This window comes from Pteronotus mesoamericanus, unplaced genomic scaffold (assembly GCF_021234165.1).
Source record: "Pteronotus mesoamericanus isolate MK-2021 breed Mesoamerican mustached bat unplaced genomic scaffold, CSHL_Meso_final contig_502, whole genome shotgun sequence".
NCBI lineage: Eukaryota > Metazoa > Chordata > Mammalia > Chiroptera > Mormoopidae > Pteronotus > Pteronotus mesoamericanus.
The window spans coordinates 228,197-245,765 of record NW_026555187.1 but is presented as its reverse complement, the minus strand read 5'-3'; the positions used below and the strand labels follow the sequence as shown (position 1 = coordinate 245,765).

The 17,569-nt window shown below is 54.7% G+C and overlaps 2 protein-coding genes across 4 annotated transcripts in view; both read left to right on the top strand.

Annotated features, from left to right (window-relative positions):
- Positions 1–2,174, top strand: part of BRD4 (bromodomain containing 4) — a 78,682-nt gene extending 76,508 nt beyond the window's left edge. For all 3 annotated transcript variants that reach the window (XM_054578824.1, XM_054578823.1, XM_054578825.1), the window contains one exon: positions 63–2,174. In XM_054578824.1, the coding sequence (XP_054434799.1) occupies positions 63–131 (69 nt within the window). In that variant the 3' untranslated portion in view covers positions 132–2,174. The remainder of the gene's footprint in view (positions 1–62) is intronic.
- Positions 2,175–4,307: 2,133 nt separating this feature from the next.
- On the top strand, positions 4,308–8,173 carry EPHX3 (epoxide hydrolase 3). Its single transcript, XM_054578665.1, has 7 exons — positions 4,308–5,103; positions 5,346–5,431; positions 5,817–5,974; positions 6,066–6,194; positions 7,071–7,174; positions 7,276–7,412; positions 7,502–8,173. The coding sequence occupies exons 1-7, from the start codon at positions 4,861–4,863 to the stop codon at positions 7,725–7,727; spliced, it is 1,083 nt and encodes a 360-aa protein (XP_054434640.1). The 5' UTR covers positions 4,308–4,860; the 3' UTR covers positions 7,728–8,173.
- The last annotated feature ends 9,396 nt before the right edge of the window (positions 8,174–17,569 follow it).

Sequence of the window (17,569 nt, the reverse complement as noted above, 5' to 3'; positions counted from 1 at the left end):
GAGGGGATGGGGCAGGCACATCTCCTCTCACTCCCTGACTCCTTCCCTTTTCTTCCCTCCAGATGGCAGCTACCATTGACATGAATTTCCAGAGTGACCTATTGTCAATATTTGAAGAAAATCTTTTCTGAGAGCACCTAGGTGACTTCTGACTTTGATTTTCTGGCAAAAAGTTGACTCTCCATAGTGTTAGGGGCAGCAGCAGGGGCGGTAGCAGTGGCCAAGGCCTGTCTCCAGGCCTGGCCCTCGTGCATGCTATGCCGGGGCGGGCCTGACGGGCAGCTGAGGACTGCAGAGCCCGTCTGCCTTATAGCCAGCCGGACGTCCTGCCACATTCACAGGACATCAGCTCAGAGCACGTCTCACCACGAGCAAGTGCCGGCCAGATCCAAGTCCGCGTCCCCGCGTGTGGGCAGAGGCCCTACTCTCCGCCAAATGTCTACACAGTATACACAGGACATCGTCGCTGCCGCCACCATGACTGGTTTTCTGTCCCCAAGAACGTGACGTTCATGACGTCCTGCCTGCCGGGAGTCCTTCCCCACCGCCCAGCCTCAGCTGCCTGCCCCCAGGAGACCAGGCAGGCCCAAGCAAGCTGGAGGCGGAAGAGGGCACCGGCCCACCCCCTTGCTGGCACTGACTTTGCCTTGAACAGATCCCACCCCTACCCTCCCCCCACAAGCCTTTAATCGAGAGCCGCTCTCTGTAAGTGTTCGCTTGTGCAAAAGGGAATAGTGCCGTGGAGGTGTGTGTGTGTCCATGGCAATCCAGAGCGAGGTGACTGTCACACGTGTGTGGGCCGGCCTCGCCTGGTGAGTGAGGCCACCAACCAAAGTGAGTTCCTTCCCACCTGTGTTTCTGGGTTTGTTGTTTTTTGTTTTTTTTTTTTTTTCTATATATATATATTTTTTGTTGGATTCTATTTTATTTTTAATTCTTTCTCCTCCTCCAAACAGAATGGCACTGCTTATCTCCAAAAAGGCGTGATCCTCTTCTCATTGGGCAGCAGCTGCCACCGCGCTGTGGGTAGTGTGTGACCATGGCTGTACTATATAGTGAAACATAGTTGCATATCTTTGAAGTTTGTTGGTGACTCCACCAACCTGGTATAAAAAAACAAAATCCCACACACGCAAAAGAAACAAAACAAAAAACTGCCTATATTTTACTCAGTTCCAAACTTTATCAGTCCATTTTTAATTATAAAACCAGAAAACTGTTTTCTTTTCCCTCTCAACCCCATCTGTTGGTTTGTTTTTTAACGTCAAATCTGTTTTGAGTTTTTTACCAGAAAAGGAAGGGGTGGGCCAGGGTACAAGGCGGGTGTCATGACCATGGACTGAGGCAGAGGCTCCCAGCCTGGTGCGTGCCCACCCAGTCAGCTGCCACTTTCCCCACTTTTTTTTTTTTTTTTTTTTAATTTTGTAATTGGATCCCTTGGAGAGGTTACGAGTGCCATGAGAACCCACTCTACACCACAACGCTGGTGCCTCAGTGTTGGCCAAACTCGAGTCAGTGACTGGTTTGACTTTCATATGGTGAATATGCATTTGGTCTGTACTGATCATGGAATAAACACATCTCTCTTTTTTAATGCTGACGTCTCCCTGACATTTCTTTGAACCACCTGTTGTCCAGGCCAGGCCTAGGAGTCCCCCAGACCATGTCTGTGTAAGAACTCCCACAAAGGGCCAGCTAGCCCATCTGTGGTCTGTCCCCACCCTCCTGAGCTGAATGGGAGCCCAGGTACCCAATCTTCCCTCCTGGGCAGGTGACATGCTCCAGCAGAACCAGGCCAGATTCCAGACAGTATTCACCCTCCTTCATCCTTGTCCCCCACTCACCAGGGAACTTGGACCGTTTCTCCCACCTTGCCTGCCTCTGCCTAACTTTTCATTTAAGCTCAGGGTTACCCAGATATTCTTAGATAAGCGTACATCCTCCCAACTAGGATCCTCCCTCACATGCACGCAGATGTGCACGCACACATTCCTGCCAGAGAGAGCCCACCAGGCGGCCACCCTGCCTGTGTGCCCGTGAGAAGCCACAAGGCAAGCTCAGTCCCCAGGAGCAGCCCCTAGGATGTAAGGTGAAAGTATATCATTTATGTGTATGCAGAGAAACTAATTGAAACACTTCTAGCACTGTATTAACCCATACCCCCCGTTTTTAACTAGACACGGTGTGTGGTGGTTGGGATCTCCCAGACCTCACAGTGAGGGTGCTGTTTGGGCATGCAGCCAGAGCCCCCCCCTCCCCCACCACCACCCCCGGTGCCCCTGCTCCCACCCTGCAGGCGCTTCTCGTAAGCTACTGTGCTGGTTCAAGTGTGACTGACATTTTGGTTCTTTGGGGTTTCTTCCATCTCACCCCACACCCTTGTTTTTGTTCCATGTTCTGTTCTAAAACTTCCCCAGGCCAGGTCCGACTATTTAGCTGGAGAAACGTTTTGTCTGCACCTTCCTTCTAAAGAGTGAACTCTGCCATGGCCCTCTCCACACCTCCCTCATAGGTGTTTCTCTAACTGGGTTGTAATTAGAACTTGGATCTATTTAATTTCTCTGGCCATTTCCCAATCCCTCCCGCAGTACTAGAAATCTTAGTCCTATACAAGAGTGAGAGGTGTGTACAAGCCCCCACTGTACTGTATGCACGGATCGCTTGGCCAATAATTATGTCAGTGAATCTGAGACTTGTATTAAACACTTTAGACATTTGTAGAAGGGAATTCGTAGACTTTTCACTTATATACTAAAGGTTTTTTTTTGTGCAGTTCTCATTGCAAAAATAAACATTTGTACTGAATATAAAATTATCATCCTGTGATGACTTCTGTCTTTTTGTTGGAGGGTAGAGCTGGGGGTCGGGGGTGGGGATGTGTGAGTCAGTGTTGTGTAGCATAGGAAGAAAGGATGTCTCTAGATGCCCCACCAGCCATGCAGCCAGATTAGAAAACTCGGGGAGGGATACCAGGGTTGTCAACTGGTCAGAGAATTGATTTTATGGCAAGTGTGAAAGACACCAAAGCTATGACACAGGCTGATCATGCAAGAAAGGAGAGGCAGTTACTAAGTGCAGGGAGAACAAACATAAAATACAGGCAGTGTAATCAGACAGCTACCTGCCTGCGTTGTTTACTGAGGCCGAACCATATAAACCACTACTCCCCTTTAAGTAACAACCCCCTTGGACTTAATTGTGGTCCCAGGACAGTATACTGTTCCACGTTGACAAACACAAAGGTAAGGTTAACAGTGGAAGGTGAAAGGAGGGTGGGAGATAACAAAAAAAGAGTAGTGTTTCAAGTTAGAGGATCCGATAGGAAAACTACACCTGGAAACATGTCCATCTGTGGTGGTGACATGACTGAGTCAATACATAATATCCCAAATTGCTAATCGAGAAATAGGCACATAAGCACATTTCGATACCTGGGATACCAGCAGAAAGCTAAAAGCATTCCAATGGCTGCCACCGGGCAGGAGAGGCGGAGCCCAAGATTGCTCCTTTTCTCAAAATCCTGGATTGCTGTTTAGCCAGCTGTATGGCTTTAGGCAAATGACTTAATCCTTGAATTGCAGGTTCCTGGTCCGTAATACAGTAATGTGATAATAGCACCTACACGTAATAGGGTTGTTAATAAGGGTTAAATGGATGACCCTGAAATATTCAGGATGCTGGGGAAAAAGTTACAAAACAAAGAGGAAGAAGCCTCTAGCCCGGCCCGCCCCCGCTTCCGCTTTTGGTCACAGTCCCAGTGACTCAACATGCCTGGTTCTCCGATGAGTCGGAGAATCCTCTACCAATGGCTGTCACCGCCGGAGTCCGAGCCTCAGCACCTGCGGATTCGCTCTCGGACGGGACTCGTTGCCTGCACGTCAAAATGACTGCTGCAGTCCAATCACAGCTGCGCAGAGGCGGGCCGGGGGGCCCGCTGGGCCAACTAGAGGCTAGCGCGGGGTCGAGGCCGCCGGACCCGCCGTCGGAACCAGGGCTGGGTGAAGGCACTGACATATGTCTCGAAGGCGGGCCGAGGGGATGGTCGCGCGCTCCAGGACGGGGAGCTCCCGGGAGACGGCGGCCGGGGCTACCGAAGTTTCTTCAGGCCGTGGCAATTTTCTGCGCCGCTCTTCTTATCTCAGCTGTAACCCAGACTGCCCCCTCCTTCCATTTCCGGTCTCGGGTGACTCACCGTATTGGGGCCTGGCATCGCCTCCTCGCCTCATTGGCCCAGCACTCACTGAGGCCTGCTCCGCTCAGCGTTAGACCCCGCCTTCTCTGGGGTCCGCCGTCTCCCCGCCCACTACCATAAGCCACGCCCCCAAACCCTACAACTCTTCTGAGCCAGGTTGGGTCCACCCTTACGGGTCCTTGAGTGCCCCACACCTTCGCTCCAGGCTCCTCCCGTTTCATTCAGGAGGCGCCCTCTTCCCTGTTAGTGCAGTTGTGCAGGTCCCCAATCTTCCTCCAGAGTTTAGAGCCCAACCACCTGCTGCGGGAGTCTTACTAGACTTGCCTCCTTCTTAAGCCCCACCCACTGTTCCAGTTCCTCTCCCCCCTCGCCCTAAGTCTCCTCCCCATCCTCCAAAGTCTGGTTCTTACAGGCATCACACTCTAGCCTGCCTTTCTGTGGCCGTCGTGCTCAGGTTTTTACGTGCCGCTCAGGTAAGTCGTGTGCGGTGGCAGTTTCGGCCTGAGCCGCCCGACCTTCTCTCCACACGTTCCGCAAGCCCCCGCGGCACGGAGGGACCGCAGGCCAAAGGCGGTGGGCTCCACAGCCCGGACCCCGCCTCTCCGCTGTGGCCCGTGACCCTGGCCGAGACACCGGACGTCAACACGGTCGTTCCGGAACGGGGTGACATGCCCGAGCTGGTGGTGACAGCGCTGCTGGCGCCGTCGCGCCTCACCCTGAAGATGCTTCGTGGCTTCTTGTGGAGCCTGGTGTTCCTCGCGGCTCTGGCGGCCGCCGCCGTCTTTGGCTGCATCGCGCTCGCGCACGTGCTTTGCCGACCCCGACGCGGCTGCTGCGGGCGTCCTCGGCGCACCCCACCCGCCTGTTTGAGCGACCCAGCGCTAGGCAAGCACAACTTCCTGACCCTTAAGGTGAGTGCGCTGGATGCCGTCAAGTTGCGAGGGTCGAGCAGTCTGGGAGGCTGGGGCCAGGGCGTGGAAGGGAGCTAAGCGCAAAATTTTGAACCCAAATTTAAGTCGTTACAGGACCGGGGTGGAGGTGGGGTGGCGGGGGGAATGGGTAGCGGTTTCGAAAGGAGGGTTTCAAATCTAAGGAAGAGGGGTTTCCCAGGGAAGAGAATGTTCCCCCAGACCTCACACTGTGCTTCTTCCAGAGCTCGGGCCTGCGCCTGCACTATGTCTCTGCCGGGGGCGGCAACGGGCCTCTCATGCTGTTTCTGCACGGCTTCCCTGAGACCTGGTATGCCTGAGGCTCAGGGGCCTGGGTGCACAGGACTGGGAGCAGATGGACCTTGGACTACCAGGGCACCCCGGAGGCAGGACCTAGGCTGGGTAGACTGGGAGTACAAAGATACAGGGCTCGGATGGGGTGCTTTGGGACAGATGTCTATTTGAGGACCCAGTGACCAGAGGCCCTAAGGGATGAGACAAAGAGGAATCTTTGTTAACATCCCCTGGGATCCAGGGCTCAGTAACCTCGCCCTGGGCCTGGGGTTCTCCATCCTCCTTTCTTAGAAGTCCAGAGCAGGAAGGTGGGGTCACTAAAGGCCCCCGCTGGGTGTAGGGTGGAGGTACCACTTGGGGACCCTGACTCAACCTCCCTCCCTCTTCCCTCTGCTGGACAGGTTTTCCTGGCGCTACCAGATCCGGGAGTTCCAGAGCCGCTTCCACGTGGTGGCTGTAGACCTGCGTGGATATGGTTCCTCCGATGCACCGAGGGACGTAGGCTGTTACAATATCGACGTGCTGACTGCAGACATCCAGGATATCATCCTGGGCCTGGGTGGGGACATGCCCCTGACTCACACCCCTGACTCCCCTCTCCCTGACTCACCTCTACCTGGTATCTCACTCCAGTTCCTCTTATCCCCCAGGTTACTCCAAGTGCATCCTTGTGGCCCATGACTGGGGTGCAGTCATAGCCTGGAATTTCTCCATCTACTACCCGTCCCTGGTGGAGCGGATGGTGGTGGTCAGTGGTCCCCCCTTGCCAGTGTACCAAGGTATGTCAGGGAGTCCAGGACACCGAAATGTGTCTGTTTGAAGGGGTGTGTGTTTGTGTCTAAGCTTACCCATCCACCAGTCAGCGTACTGGGGGCTGGGGGCTGGGTCCCATCCCCTGTGGCACTTCCAATCTACAATCAGTGACAATACACTTAGGAGTAATTCGCATTTTTTGAGCACTTACAGGTAACAATTTCTCTGACAAGGAACCTTATACAGTAACCTACACCAGCCTCCTAGGATTATGAAAGTGTTATTATCCCCATGGTCCAGCTGGGGAGACTGAGATAGGTTAAATGGCTTTCTTCTAGCAGTGAAGATATAGGTGACTAAGCAACTAAAATAGCATGAGATGCCATCTCTGGCTACCCAGTGTTCATCACATCAGCTGATTTTAATTCCCAGCATCGTAGTCACAGCTGTGTCCTCATTCTCCTTCCCTCTCTCTGTCTCTCTCTGTCATTGTTGTTTCTTGCCTGTCTCCGTCTCTAGATGGTCACTCCCTGAGGGCAAGGGAGTTTTGTCTGTCCTGTTCACTGCTATGTCTCCAGAGTCTAGAACAGGGCCTGGCACACAGTAGGTGCTCAATAAGTGCTTGTTGAATGAAGCAGGCCAGGGCAAGGGAAGCACACCAATGGCTGTGGGGTCTCCCAGGAGCGGCAGAGGGAGATGCCTCCATTCTGTGGGAACAGTGACTGCTCAACAGTCACTGCTCAGCAGGGAGGGGGGAAGCTGGTGCCCGGGTGAAGAGAGACATCAGGTGTCTTCACAGGCTCAGGCAGGCAGCGGTGTGCCTGACCAGAGTGTATATGGTGGCGCAGAGGTGTGGAGCCACCCCAGGCCCAGGCCTCATGTCTGTATTCCCCTCCCCCTAGCATACTCAATGCGCCACATTAGTCAACTCTTTCGTTCCTACTACATGTTCCTGTTCCAGCTTCCCTGGCTGCCTGAGAAGTTGCTGTCAGTGTCTGATTTCCAGGTTAAGAGGGGTGAAGGCCTGAAGGTGGGAGGGAATGGGGTGTGGTCGGTAGGAACTGGGGTAGGTTGAGCACTGAAGCCAGAGTTCTGCTGTGTTCCCAGATCCTGAAGACATTCCTCACCAGCCGCAAGACTGGCATCCCACACTTGAGCCACAATGAGCTTGAGGCCTTCCTTTATGACTTCTCGCAGCCCAATGGCCTCACTGGGCCCCTCAATTTCTACAGAAACCTCATAAGGTAAGACCAGGTCCAGGCAGAAGCTCAGGAGAGTTGGTGGGGAAGGAGGTAGGGGCAGCCATTCTTCTCTCTGTCTGTGTTGGCCATAGGAACTTCCCTCTGGAGCCCCAGGAGCTGGCCACGCCCACCCTGCTGCTATGGGGGGAGAAGGATCCTTACTTGGAGCACGGGCTGGTGGGGGCCATCAGCAACTGCTTTGTGCCTGGCCGGCTGGAGGCCCACATCCTGCCAGGTGCGGGGCACTGGATCCCACAGAGCTACCCTGAGGAAATGCACCAGTACATGTGGGCCTTCTTGCAAGATCTGCTGCACTAGTGGCCCTCGTGCACTGGCCTGTGTGCACCTGAGAGTGCACAGGGCATACATACACAGGTCGTCTCCTGGATCATCCATAGGTGTAGAACTCCTAAGTCACTCACAAGTGCATCTGTAGGTGCCCTGGGTACACCAGTCCGTATGCTCACTCACAAACATGAGAGCAAGCTCTTTGACCTCAGGAAACCGGGGATGCCTCTACTCTGTGGACCTAGATGCTGAGTGACCTCTCTCCTTTTCCTGGGGTCCCAGTTTTCTTGCTGAAATCGGTGCCCCCTAAACCATAAATTCTGACCTTCCTGTCCCTCCAGTCTGGGTCTTCAGCTAAATGCTGCTTTGTACAATACAGTATCGGTAGTCACATCTGGGTACTTTCATTTAATTGCAAATTAATTAAAATTAAATACGATTTAAAATTCAGTTCCTCAGTCACACAAGCAATCTTTCAAGGGCATCAACAATAAAAAGTTATACTGGACAGTGTTTATGAGGGTGTTCCCAGTGTAGCGGGCCTCCTGCCTGGCTTCTGACCACCTCACCAAGGGAGGACCCACCTGGACAGGCAGGTGGGTGACCAGACTCCTCTTCAGCCAGACCCTGGGCAGTGCCCTCCCATGATCACCCAGTCGTGACTGCAGGCCTTGAAAGATCAAGGTCTCTCATAGCAGCCAGGGAAAGATGCCTGGGATCCAGTCTCAGATCCATGGGGAAACATCTCTTAGCTCCCTTACCATATATGAAATTTCTTGGGCCCAGGAAGGGACCAGCTTTCTGAATGGTCATCTGGGGCCTGAGGCCTATTTCTCCGGCTCCTGGAATCATCTCCATAGTCACCAGTTTCTGTTGATAATTTCTGGGGGCCCAAGGCTCCAACATCCCAATTAGGATGGTGCAAGTCAAGGGAGGACTACTCAGCCCCAGACAAGTCACAGCATCAACTTCTATCCCCCCCCCCCCGCCACCACCACCACCTTCGCCTGGCCTTTGGGGACAGTGTCATGGCCTGCAGCATGGTGAATCTCTCTGGGGACCCAGCAGACCTCATACATACATTCCCACCTCTGGGATGGGCCTACCTGACCAAAACCTGCCTGCTGGTCAACCCCTTCTGCCCTCCGTTGTCCCCAGTATATGCTTTCACTCATCATGTGTTGGGCATTGTTCTAGGCACATGCCATGGTGTGAACAAGGACACAGCCTCATTCTGGGGTTATCAGAAGAAGCATCAGAACTATGTGTGAGACGGGGTTGGGGAGAGACTTCCCTCGCTGGGTGGCGGGCACAATTTTCAGGAGTGGGGAGCAGTAAATCAGAAGGTGGGAAGCTGGAATAAGCTCGGGCTACTGGAGTAACAACAAGGAGATGTGTGGCTGCTGCAGCAGAACAAATAAGGAGACAGCCAGGTCTAGGAATTTGGACTCGACTCTCGAGCGGGCGGGGGGCGAGGTTCAGCAGGAGAGGAACATGGCTTGCATTTTGAAAAGCTCCCTGTGGCTGCTGGACAGTCCCACGCAAGAGTGCGAGCGGGACTCGCAGCCTTAGCACGAGGCGGTGACCGGAGCTGGGACCCTCGGCCAGGGCTGGAGCAGTGCCCCGCTGGGGGCCCGGAGACAGGCGGGAGGAGCCGGGGGCGGAGGTCGTGGGCGAGAAGGCCTGCAGGCAGGAGCAGGACGGTGTGTCAAGGGGGCGGTGGGTCGGGCGACGGTTGCCAGAGTGACAGGGCAAGGGCTGATGGTCGACCGGAACGGGTAGCAGTTGTCTGGGTGACCGGAGGGGCCCTGGAGAAGGCTGACTGGAGGCCTCGGACAGTTGCCGGAGCGACGGTGTCCGCGGACGGTTGCCAGGGTAACGAGAAGGCGCCGTCTTTCGCCTCCGCTGCAGCCGCAGAGAAGCAGGGGCGGGGGTAGGAAAGCGATGGCGTTGATTGGGCAGAGCCCTGAAGAATGAGCCACTAGCGACTAGCGGCTCAGCCGGGCCCGCTTCTCCCGGCCTCAGCCAATCCTGGCGCGTCTTCCAGCCAAGGGGCTGGAACGGGAGCCGGCGCCCCGAAGGCTTGGAGTGGGGCCGCTGGGCCAAGGGCTCAACTAAGTTCGGCCGCGCCCTTTCCCAGCTCAGAGCTCCCGCCTCCCCTTCCGTCATTCACTTATTCATGTTTTCACTCATTCAGCTGTTTCTACCACCAGCTCTAAGCCGCTAGCCCCGCAACAGAGGAGGGGTGGGGACGGAGCCGGACACAGAAACTCAGCCTTGTGTGCTCAAGCCCAAGCGGATTGAAGAATTTGGGAGGGGCACATACCTAGGGGTAGGGGAGGGAAGGCTGCCTGGAGGAGGAGGCTGTCTTGGAGCTGAACCCTGCAAGTGTGTGTTCCCATGCACTGATGATTTAGCATCACCAGGAGCAAAGTTTGGGTTGGGAAGACAAGCGATTGCAAAGTACTTCAAACTGCAGGGCAGGAGCTTGATCCCTAGCGTGATGGGGGCCAGCAGGAGTGGGTCCCGGACAGATCTGTGTGTCTAAAACGTCACTTGGGGGCTGTTCCCCTGGGGCAGGGACCTAGAAGCATCTAGTGGGTTAAAAACAGATGGCCCAGTGGGGCAGAAGGGCACTGAAGCTGGGTGAGAGGATGAAGTCTCCCCAGAACGGAGTAGGGGACAAGACTGGAGACTGAGCCCCGGGTGCCCCCACTATCTAAGGGGCAGGCAGAGAAGAGAGAGACCACAGAAGGAAGAGGGGAGGCAGGCAAGCACGGTGTCCCAGCAATGGAGAAGGGGAGTCAAGGAGGAAGGGCATAGTTCCTACTGTCAAAAGGCTCGGAGAGACCAAGAGGACTGAGCCATGCAGGTCTCAGGGGGGGAACCCTAGGGGTCGCTGAGGCCAGAGGGCATGGATGCTCTGAATGCAGTTAAGGAGGGATAAGGAGGGGAGTGGGGACCCCACTGAGGAGCCTGGAGGAAACAACTGGCACATTCAAAAGGGGTGATTTGACTCAGGTTTGCTACAGGGACCAGATACATGGGGCGGGGTTTGAAGAAACCAATGGGGAGAGAACCATGATCTCCAGGTTCCTTGGACTGGGCAAGAGGAAGGAAGGTTAGCAGAGCCCAGCAAGAGGTGTGTGTGGACAGGGCCTTTAGTTAAAGGACACAATCAACTAGGTGACCCTACCAGGAGGATTAATATCCCATTTGCTCTTTTGACTTCTGCCGGTACTCCTATTGGCCAAACCCACCTGCAAGTCAGAGGACAAGGCTGCCATTGATACAGTCAGGAGAGGTCAGCCTCTCGGGGCGTAGAGTGGAGGGGTAAATGGGGAAGATGGAGCCAGGGCAGGGGGAGGAAGGGGGAGATGTGGTGACAGAGGCAGAAGCTTGGAGGCTGCGTGAGACATATGAGATGAGCACTCGCTGTGAATTGTTCTTCCTCATGGAAGAGATCTCAGCTTATGGCCGAGGGAGGAGGGAATGAAAAGCCCCGAGGGTGGAGGGGGCATGGAGAGGGGCTCCCCTTCTCTGAAGCAGGAGGGACGGCGGAGAGGACAAGTGCCACACCTGCAGAAAGGAAGGTTAAGTTTCAAGAGCCAGGGAGGCAAGGACAGAAAGTTAAGGAACATCAGAGCGTCATGGTTCAGAGATGAGCGGGAGATGAAGTCCCAAGTGAGCGCTTTGCCATGGGAGCGGGCTGAGCCCAGGGCCTGTGAGGGCGAGACAGCCACTGGCTGTCTCACACAGTGTGGAGGATCCTAAGGCAGGGAAACGGCAGCGGCCAGCAGGGGCGGGGAGTCGCTGCCCCTCTCCCTGCCGAGAACGGCAGAGCTGGTAGGTGCTCCAACTGAAGTGAGTTTCCGTCTCTCTCTCTCCTTTCTTCCACATTCAGCTCTCACATTCTCTCCTCCTCCAGGAAGCCTTCCAGCCCCCAGCCCTTCCTCTGATCCAGTCCTCATCTAATGGGGGTTGGATGTGCCTGTGTCCACACAGGGCCATCTCAAGAGCTGGCACTGGGCATAATCAGGTTCCAGTTCCTGGGTGGTACTTTGCTCCAAGATGTACGGGGCACAGTCATTTGTTTGTCAACTGACAATTTTTTTTCACCCACTGCGTACCGGGCTCGATGCTAGACATTGGAGATTCAGCAACAAACGAGACAGATGCCCACAGAGCTCAGAATCTCATGTGGGAGCCAGGCAAAGTCACATGGCGGGGTGGGAGCTGAGATGGAAAGGATCCTGGGAGCCAGAGGAGACCGTGTGTAGCTGCAGGAAGGCTCCTTGGGAGAAGAGGTGGCAGAACTTCCAGAGTGATCTTTTACAACTTCAGGTCGGCTTCCCTTGGCTAAAACCCTCTAGTGGCGTCTGCCGTGCTTGGGACAGAATCCCAGACCTTTCAGCCCCTTGGGACTTGGCCCTCATCCTTGACCTCCCTCCCCTCGCTCACTCTGCACCCAGCACCCTGGCCTCCTCGCTGTTCCTCTCATCCACCCTGCCCTTCTTCCTTGGGCCTTTGCAAATGCTGTTCCCTCTGCCTGGAACACCCTTCCTCTGGCTGTTATTCTCATTCCCTTTCCCCTCAGGTCTCAGAGCTGATGACCGTCTCATCAGCAAAGTCGGACCACCCCCCACCAACACTGAAATCTCTCTCATGTTGCCCTCGATAGTTTTTTATTTGTTCTCCATCTTGTTTCTTGTCCGTCTCCTCTGTCAAGGCAGACGCTTGCTCTGTGTTGGCCCTCTCTACCTATATACAGTCGGGCCGGACACCAAGAAGGGACTCAGTAAGTGTTTGTTGAGTAACTGAATGAAGAAGAGATGGAGGGGCAGAGAGAGCTGTCAGGTGAAAGGAGCCTTCTGTGTATGGGAAGGGAGCTTGCAGCAGTCGGCGCAGCCTATGCAAAGATGGGGACAGCTGGGAGACAGGGGAGTGAGGCTGGGAAGACGGGGAGGGTGTCACTCTACACAGCGGGGAGCCATGGAGGGAGAGAGCCCTAGGGAGGCGGTGGCCAGGAGACCTGGCTGGGTCTGCGGCCTGCAGCCCTGCCCTCCAGCCACCCCTCTCGTCCAGCACCCACCCAGTCGCCCTCACCCCTGCTGGTCCTGGTTGGACTCCCACAGCCCACCGCCTGGGCAGCAAGACCTGCCGCCAACTTCCATGCAGAGGACGGGGCTGTGGTCCCAGGCAGAGAAGCCAAGGACATATTCTCAGGTTCCTGGTCACAGGCCTGGGCCCAGCAGCTGTGTGTTGGCCTGGCCCCAGGTCACCAATCCCTGGGGACTGACTCATTGAGGAGAAATGCAGTCCCCAGCCGGGGCAGCCAGCAGGGGCAGAGGGAGGGTTCGAGCTTCCCCTACCCCCAACACATTGGGGACTGCGCAGCTGCCCCTGCAAGGCCGTGGGAATAGTCTCTTCAATGTCCTGTCCTCAAGGGATCAGGACACCTTGGGCTGGTCCTGTCACAGCGGCTGGAGGACAGCAGCAAGACCTTGGAGCCAGGACCCCACCTCCTGCTTGCTGAGTGGGGTCCCCTGAAAGTTGTGGAGGCTTCAGAAAGGGACTGACACAGAGTAGGAGCTCTGTGAATGTGCCTTTCTTCCTTTTGTCCCCACTCCCCCCATGGCGCCCTCAGCCTATGTTTTCATCTTTGCCGCTCCCTCTCTGTCTCTGTCTGCCACAGACCAGGGGCTGCTGTAGCAGCAGAGCAACAGACTCTGGACTTCCTGTCTAATGAAATGTGTGTCCAGTTCCTTGGTTGCTCCTTGAGATGGGGAGCTCAGCATCTCATAGAGCATTCATTCCAGCAGAAATCCTTTTTCAGGTGGGCCAGGGGTAGAGTTACCCCCACTGCTGGAGCCCCTGTCTTTGCCCTAGGAGCCCCTAGATTGTTTTCGGGATGTGAGGCCCCCAGAATGGTACTGGACAGGGTGATCTGGGTCCCCTGTGGTGTCTCTTCTGGGCTGGGCAGCTCAACTCCTTCAGCCACTTTCTGAGCCTCCAGCCCTCCCATGTCACCCACTCTGTGTCCACCCCATGTTGGGCCCCCAGGGAGCTCCCAGTCAGTCTAGGGAGGAGACAGAGCAGGAGACAGAGCAGGACACACACCCCACCCCCCTGTGGGCAAGGCTGAGCTGGAGCCCTGGGCGAGAGGCAGAGGAACTTGGCCTGGGGGCAGCTGGGGGTGGAGGGGAAGAGGGCTTCCTGGAGCTGGAACCTTGAAGAAGGAACAGGAGTTCACCAGGTAGAGGAATGGGGGGAAGGAAGTCTTGCTAGAAAGAGGGACCAGAATGGGCAAAGGGGTAGAATGTGTGGGAAGTAGCAGAGCATGCCTCATAACTAGAAGAAAGTGCATTTTTGAAGAGAACACATTTCCTGTGAGTTCCTGTTTGGGAAGGAAGCAAAAGGATCATCTGTCCAGCTGGGTGTCCCAGGCAGAGGGCAAAGGCTGGGAGTCTGCATGGGCTGCTGGGTGAAGATGAAGTTTGGCTCAGTCTGATGATGAGGGGGGTGGGAGGGGCCAGAGAGGGTCAGGCCGAGGTCCGCAGGGCTGGAGGGCTTAGGTTTTCTCCTGGGGTGACAGGTATGGGAAGGCCTCGAGCCGTGCCTGGCCCACGGCCTGGTGACTCGGCGCACTCCTTATGAGGCAGGCTGCGCCCCTTCTTATGCAACTTTTGTCATTTTCTCTTTCCAACCCCCATCTCACCCCCACCCCCTCGCACTCTCTGCGGCCTGGAGTCACTTAGACCTGGGTTCCGATCTCAGCTCTCCCTCTAGCAGTCTCCAGCAAGTCATCAAGCGATGGGCATATATCGCCCCCAACATAATGGGTGGGTAGCCCCCCTCTCGGATGGGGGCTGAGGGTCATCTCTGCTCCCAGCCCTGGTCAGTCACTCAACTTTCACCCTTTGCTTTTCATGCTTCTCCTTTCTGTCTAACGGTACTTCTTTGCCTCCACTTCTTCCTCTTCCTGCATTTATCATCCAAGATATTAGTGGATGAAATAATAAACAAAATGTGGTGTAGTCATTCAATGGAATATTGCTTAGCCATAAGAAGAACTGAAGTACTAACACAGGCTACAGCGTGGATGGACCTTGAAACATCATGCTAAATGAGAGAAGCCAGATGCAAAAGCCCCCATGGCGTATGATTCCATTGATATGAAATGTCCAGAACAGGCAAATTCATAGAGATGGAAAGCAGATCGGTGCCTGCCAGGGACTGAGGGAAGGGGGTTGGGGAGCAACTGCCAATAGATGGATAAGAGGCCTCCTCTAGGGGTGATGAAAGTGTCATGATTGCATTAAATGCCACCGAAATAAGGTAATAAATACCAGCTTTAATAAGGTAAGTGATTAATTTTATGTTATGCAAATTTTGCCTTAATTAAAAAAAAGTTACCAGAGGAAATCTTTAATGCCAAAAACAGTGAGTGAAAGATTGATAGGTACCAGGATATTCACACAGTTTCAAAGTATCTCCCCACACAATATTGACATTTATTTATAACAGAGCGGAATGGGAAGAGAATGGTAGTTTTACAATAGGGAAGTCTGGCCAATTTCACTCAGTGATCGAGGTTTAACATTGACAATGTTGGCAACTGACATCAGGTGCCTTCTGATATGATGCACCAGGGAGGACCGGCCATTCTGCCCAAGACACACAGCGTGAACCTGGTCAGGTGAATCTGTGAAACAAGTGACCTCAATTCTCCAAAAAATGTCGATGTCATGAAAGTTACAGAAAGACTGAGGAACTGATTCTGATTAAAGAACAACAAGAAACATAATTAAATGCATTACATCATTAGGGATTAGCAAAGAAACATACTACAGAGGATATTATTGGGGCAAGAGAAAGCTTCAGATATGGACCGATGCTGAAGCTGCGGTGTGTACGTAAAAGAATGCCCTTGTTTTTAGGGAACGCACAATGATGTATTGGGGACAAAGGACCATCATGTCTGCAAATTGTTCTTTTACATATATATGTAATTATAAAGCAAATATGGCAAAGTGTGAGTAAATATGGACCAAGGGCATATGGGAATTGCCTTATTGTGCATTTAAGTCTTTTTAAAAGATTTTATTTATTTATTTTGAGAGAGAAGGGAAAGGGGAGAGAAAGAGAGGGAGAGAAACACTGATTGATGGATCAACTGGTTGCCTCTCACACGCCCCCAACAGGGGACTGATTCTCAACCCAGGCATGTGCCCTGACCAGGAAGTGAACCAGTGACCTTTCAGTTTGCTGGACAATGACCAACCCACTGAGCCACACCGGTCAGGGTTGAAAGTATTTTTTAAAAAGTTTAAAAATTGGCCAGTGTGGCTCAGTGGGTTGAGTGCCGGCCTGCAAACCGAAAGGTCGCTGGTTTGTTCCTCGTCAAGGCACATGCCTGGGTTGCAGGCCAGGTCCCCAGTTGGGGATGTTTGACAGGCAACCGATGGATGTTCTCTCACACATCCATGTTTCTCTCCCTCTCTTTCTCCCTCCCTTTCCCTCTCTCTAAAACTAAATAAAAACTTTTTAAAAAAAGTTTAAAAATTGCCCCAAGATCTCTGGGGTGGCCATGTGACTATCTCCAATCCTGACCCCTCTGTTGGGCTCCGGTGTTCAGCTGCCTCCTGGGTGATCCACAGGCTCCTCAGATTTGGCACCTCCCCCAACCCGTTCCTTCTCTCTGCAGCCTCATCACCAGCCACATACGGGCCCAGCCTGACGTCTTTCTCCCCTTCTTCTCCTGGCCAGCCCGTGCTCTCCCCTCACTCTGCCCCTCCCTTGGTGCAGGACTGTCCCTCTGCTGGGATGTCATCCCTCCCATTCATCCACACTGAGCCCCAGTGGACCCCCCTCTAGGAAGTCCCCTCTGGCAGTGAAGGTCCACCGCCAGCCCCTGGAACAAAGCCCAGAGAGCTGGAGCTTTTTACCTATTCGTTGAATTAATGAACGAAGAAATAAAACACCCCCCTGCCCCAGGCAGGGCCCTCACCAACCCTCTAGGAGCCCTCCCCAGGCTCTGCCCCTTGCTCTGTCCTAGCCCCTAGGGGCGTCTGCATCTGGCTCTTGCTTCCCCAGAATGACAGCTCCTCCAAGGCTGGGCTTGGGGCCTTTCAGGGGTCTCCATTCTTGCCATGGGGACATTTTGGAAAAGGCAGTTGATCAAATTGAATGACAAAGCTGTGTGGGGTATGGGGTGGGGCTGGAGGGCTGGGGCGGACCTTTGGGGTTCCCACAGGGTTGTGAAGCAGAACAGGAGTAAGGAGTGTGCATGTGTGTCTCTGCCGGTGTGCACGAGACTCCTCGCTTGTGTCTGAGGTCTGAGGCTGCTGTTGCAGCCCCAGGCTCAGGGCCTGGCTGGGCCAGAGTTTCAAGTTTTCCGGTGCTTCAGATTGTAAGTCCCCGTGAAGCTGTGCATGTGTCTGTATTTCTGCACGGTAGCTGTATGTTCCTGAGCCTGTCAGGATGTGCCTGGTCTCAGTTTTGGGGTCTCTGAGGATCTGTGTGTGTCCTGGCCCTGTGTGTGTCTTTGGCTCTGGATGTGAGAGTCACCAGGTTGGGTGTGTCTGCCACAGCGGGTTGGTCGGTCCCGCGTCTCCCCGCCTGGCGGGCCTGCATTTCTGAGGGTCCTCGGGTCTTAGGCTATGTGGGTGGGTGGAGGGTGGGCAGGGACCCTGGAAGGCTGGGCGGGGGGCGGGGAGCGCAGGGCCGCCCCGGGGCGGGGCGAACCGCCAGGGCTGGGGGCGGGGCGGCCCGACAGCCTCACTTCGGCGAAGTTGGCGGCGCGGAGGCTGGCCCGGGACGCGCCCGGAGCCCAGAGAAGGAGGGAGGAGGGAGGGTCGCGGCCGGCCGCC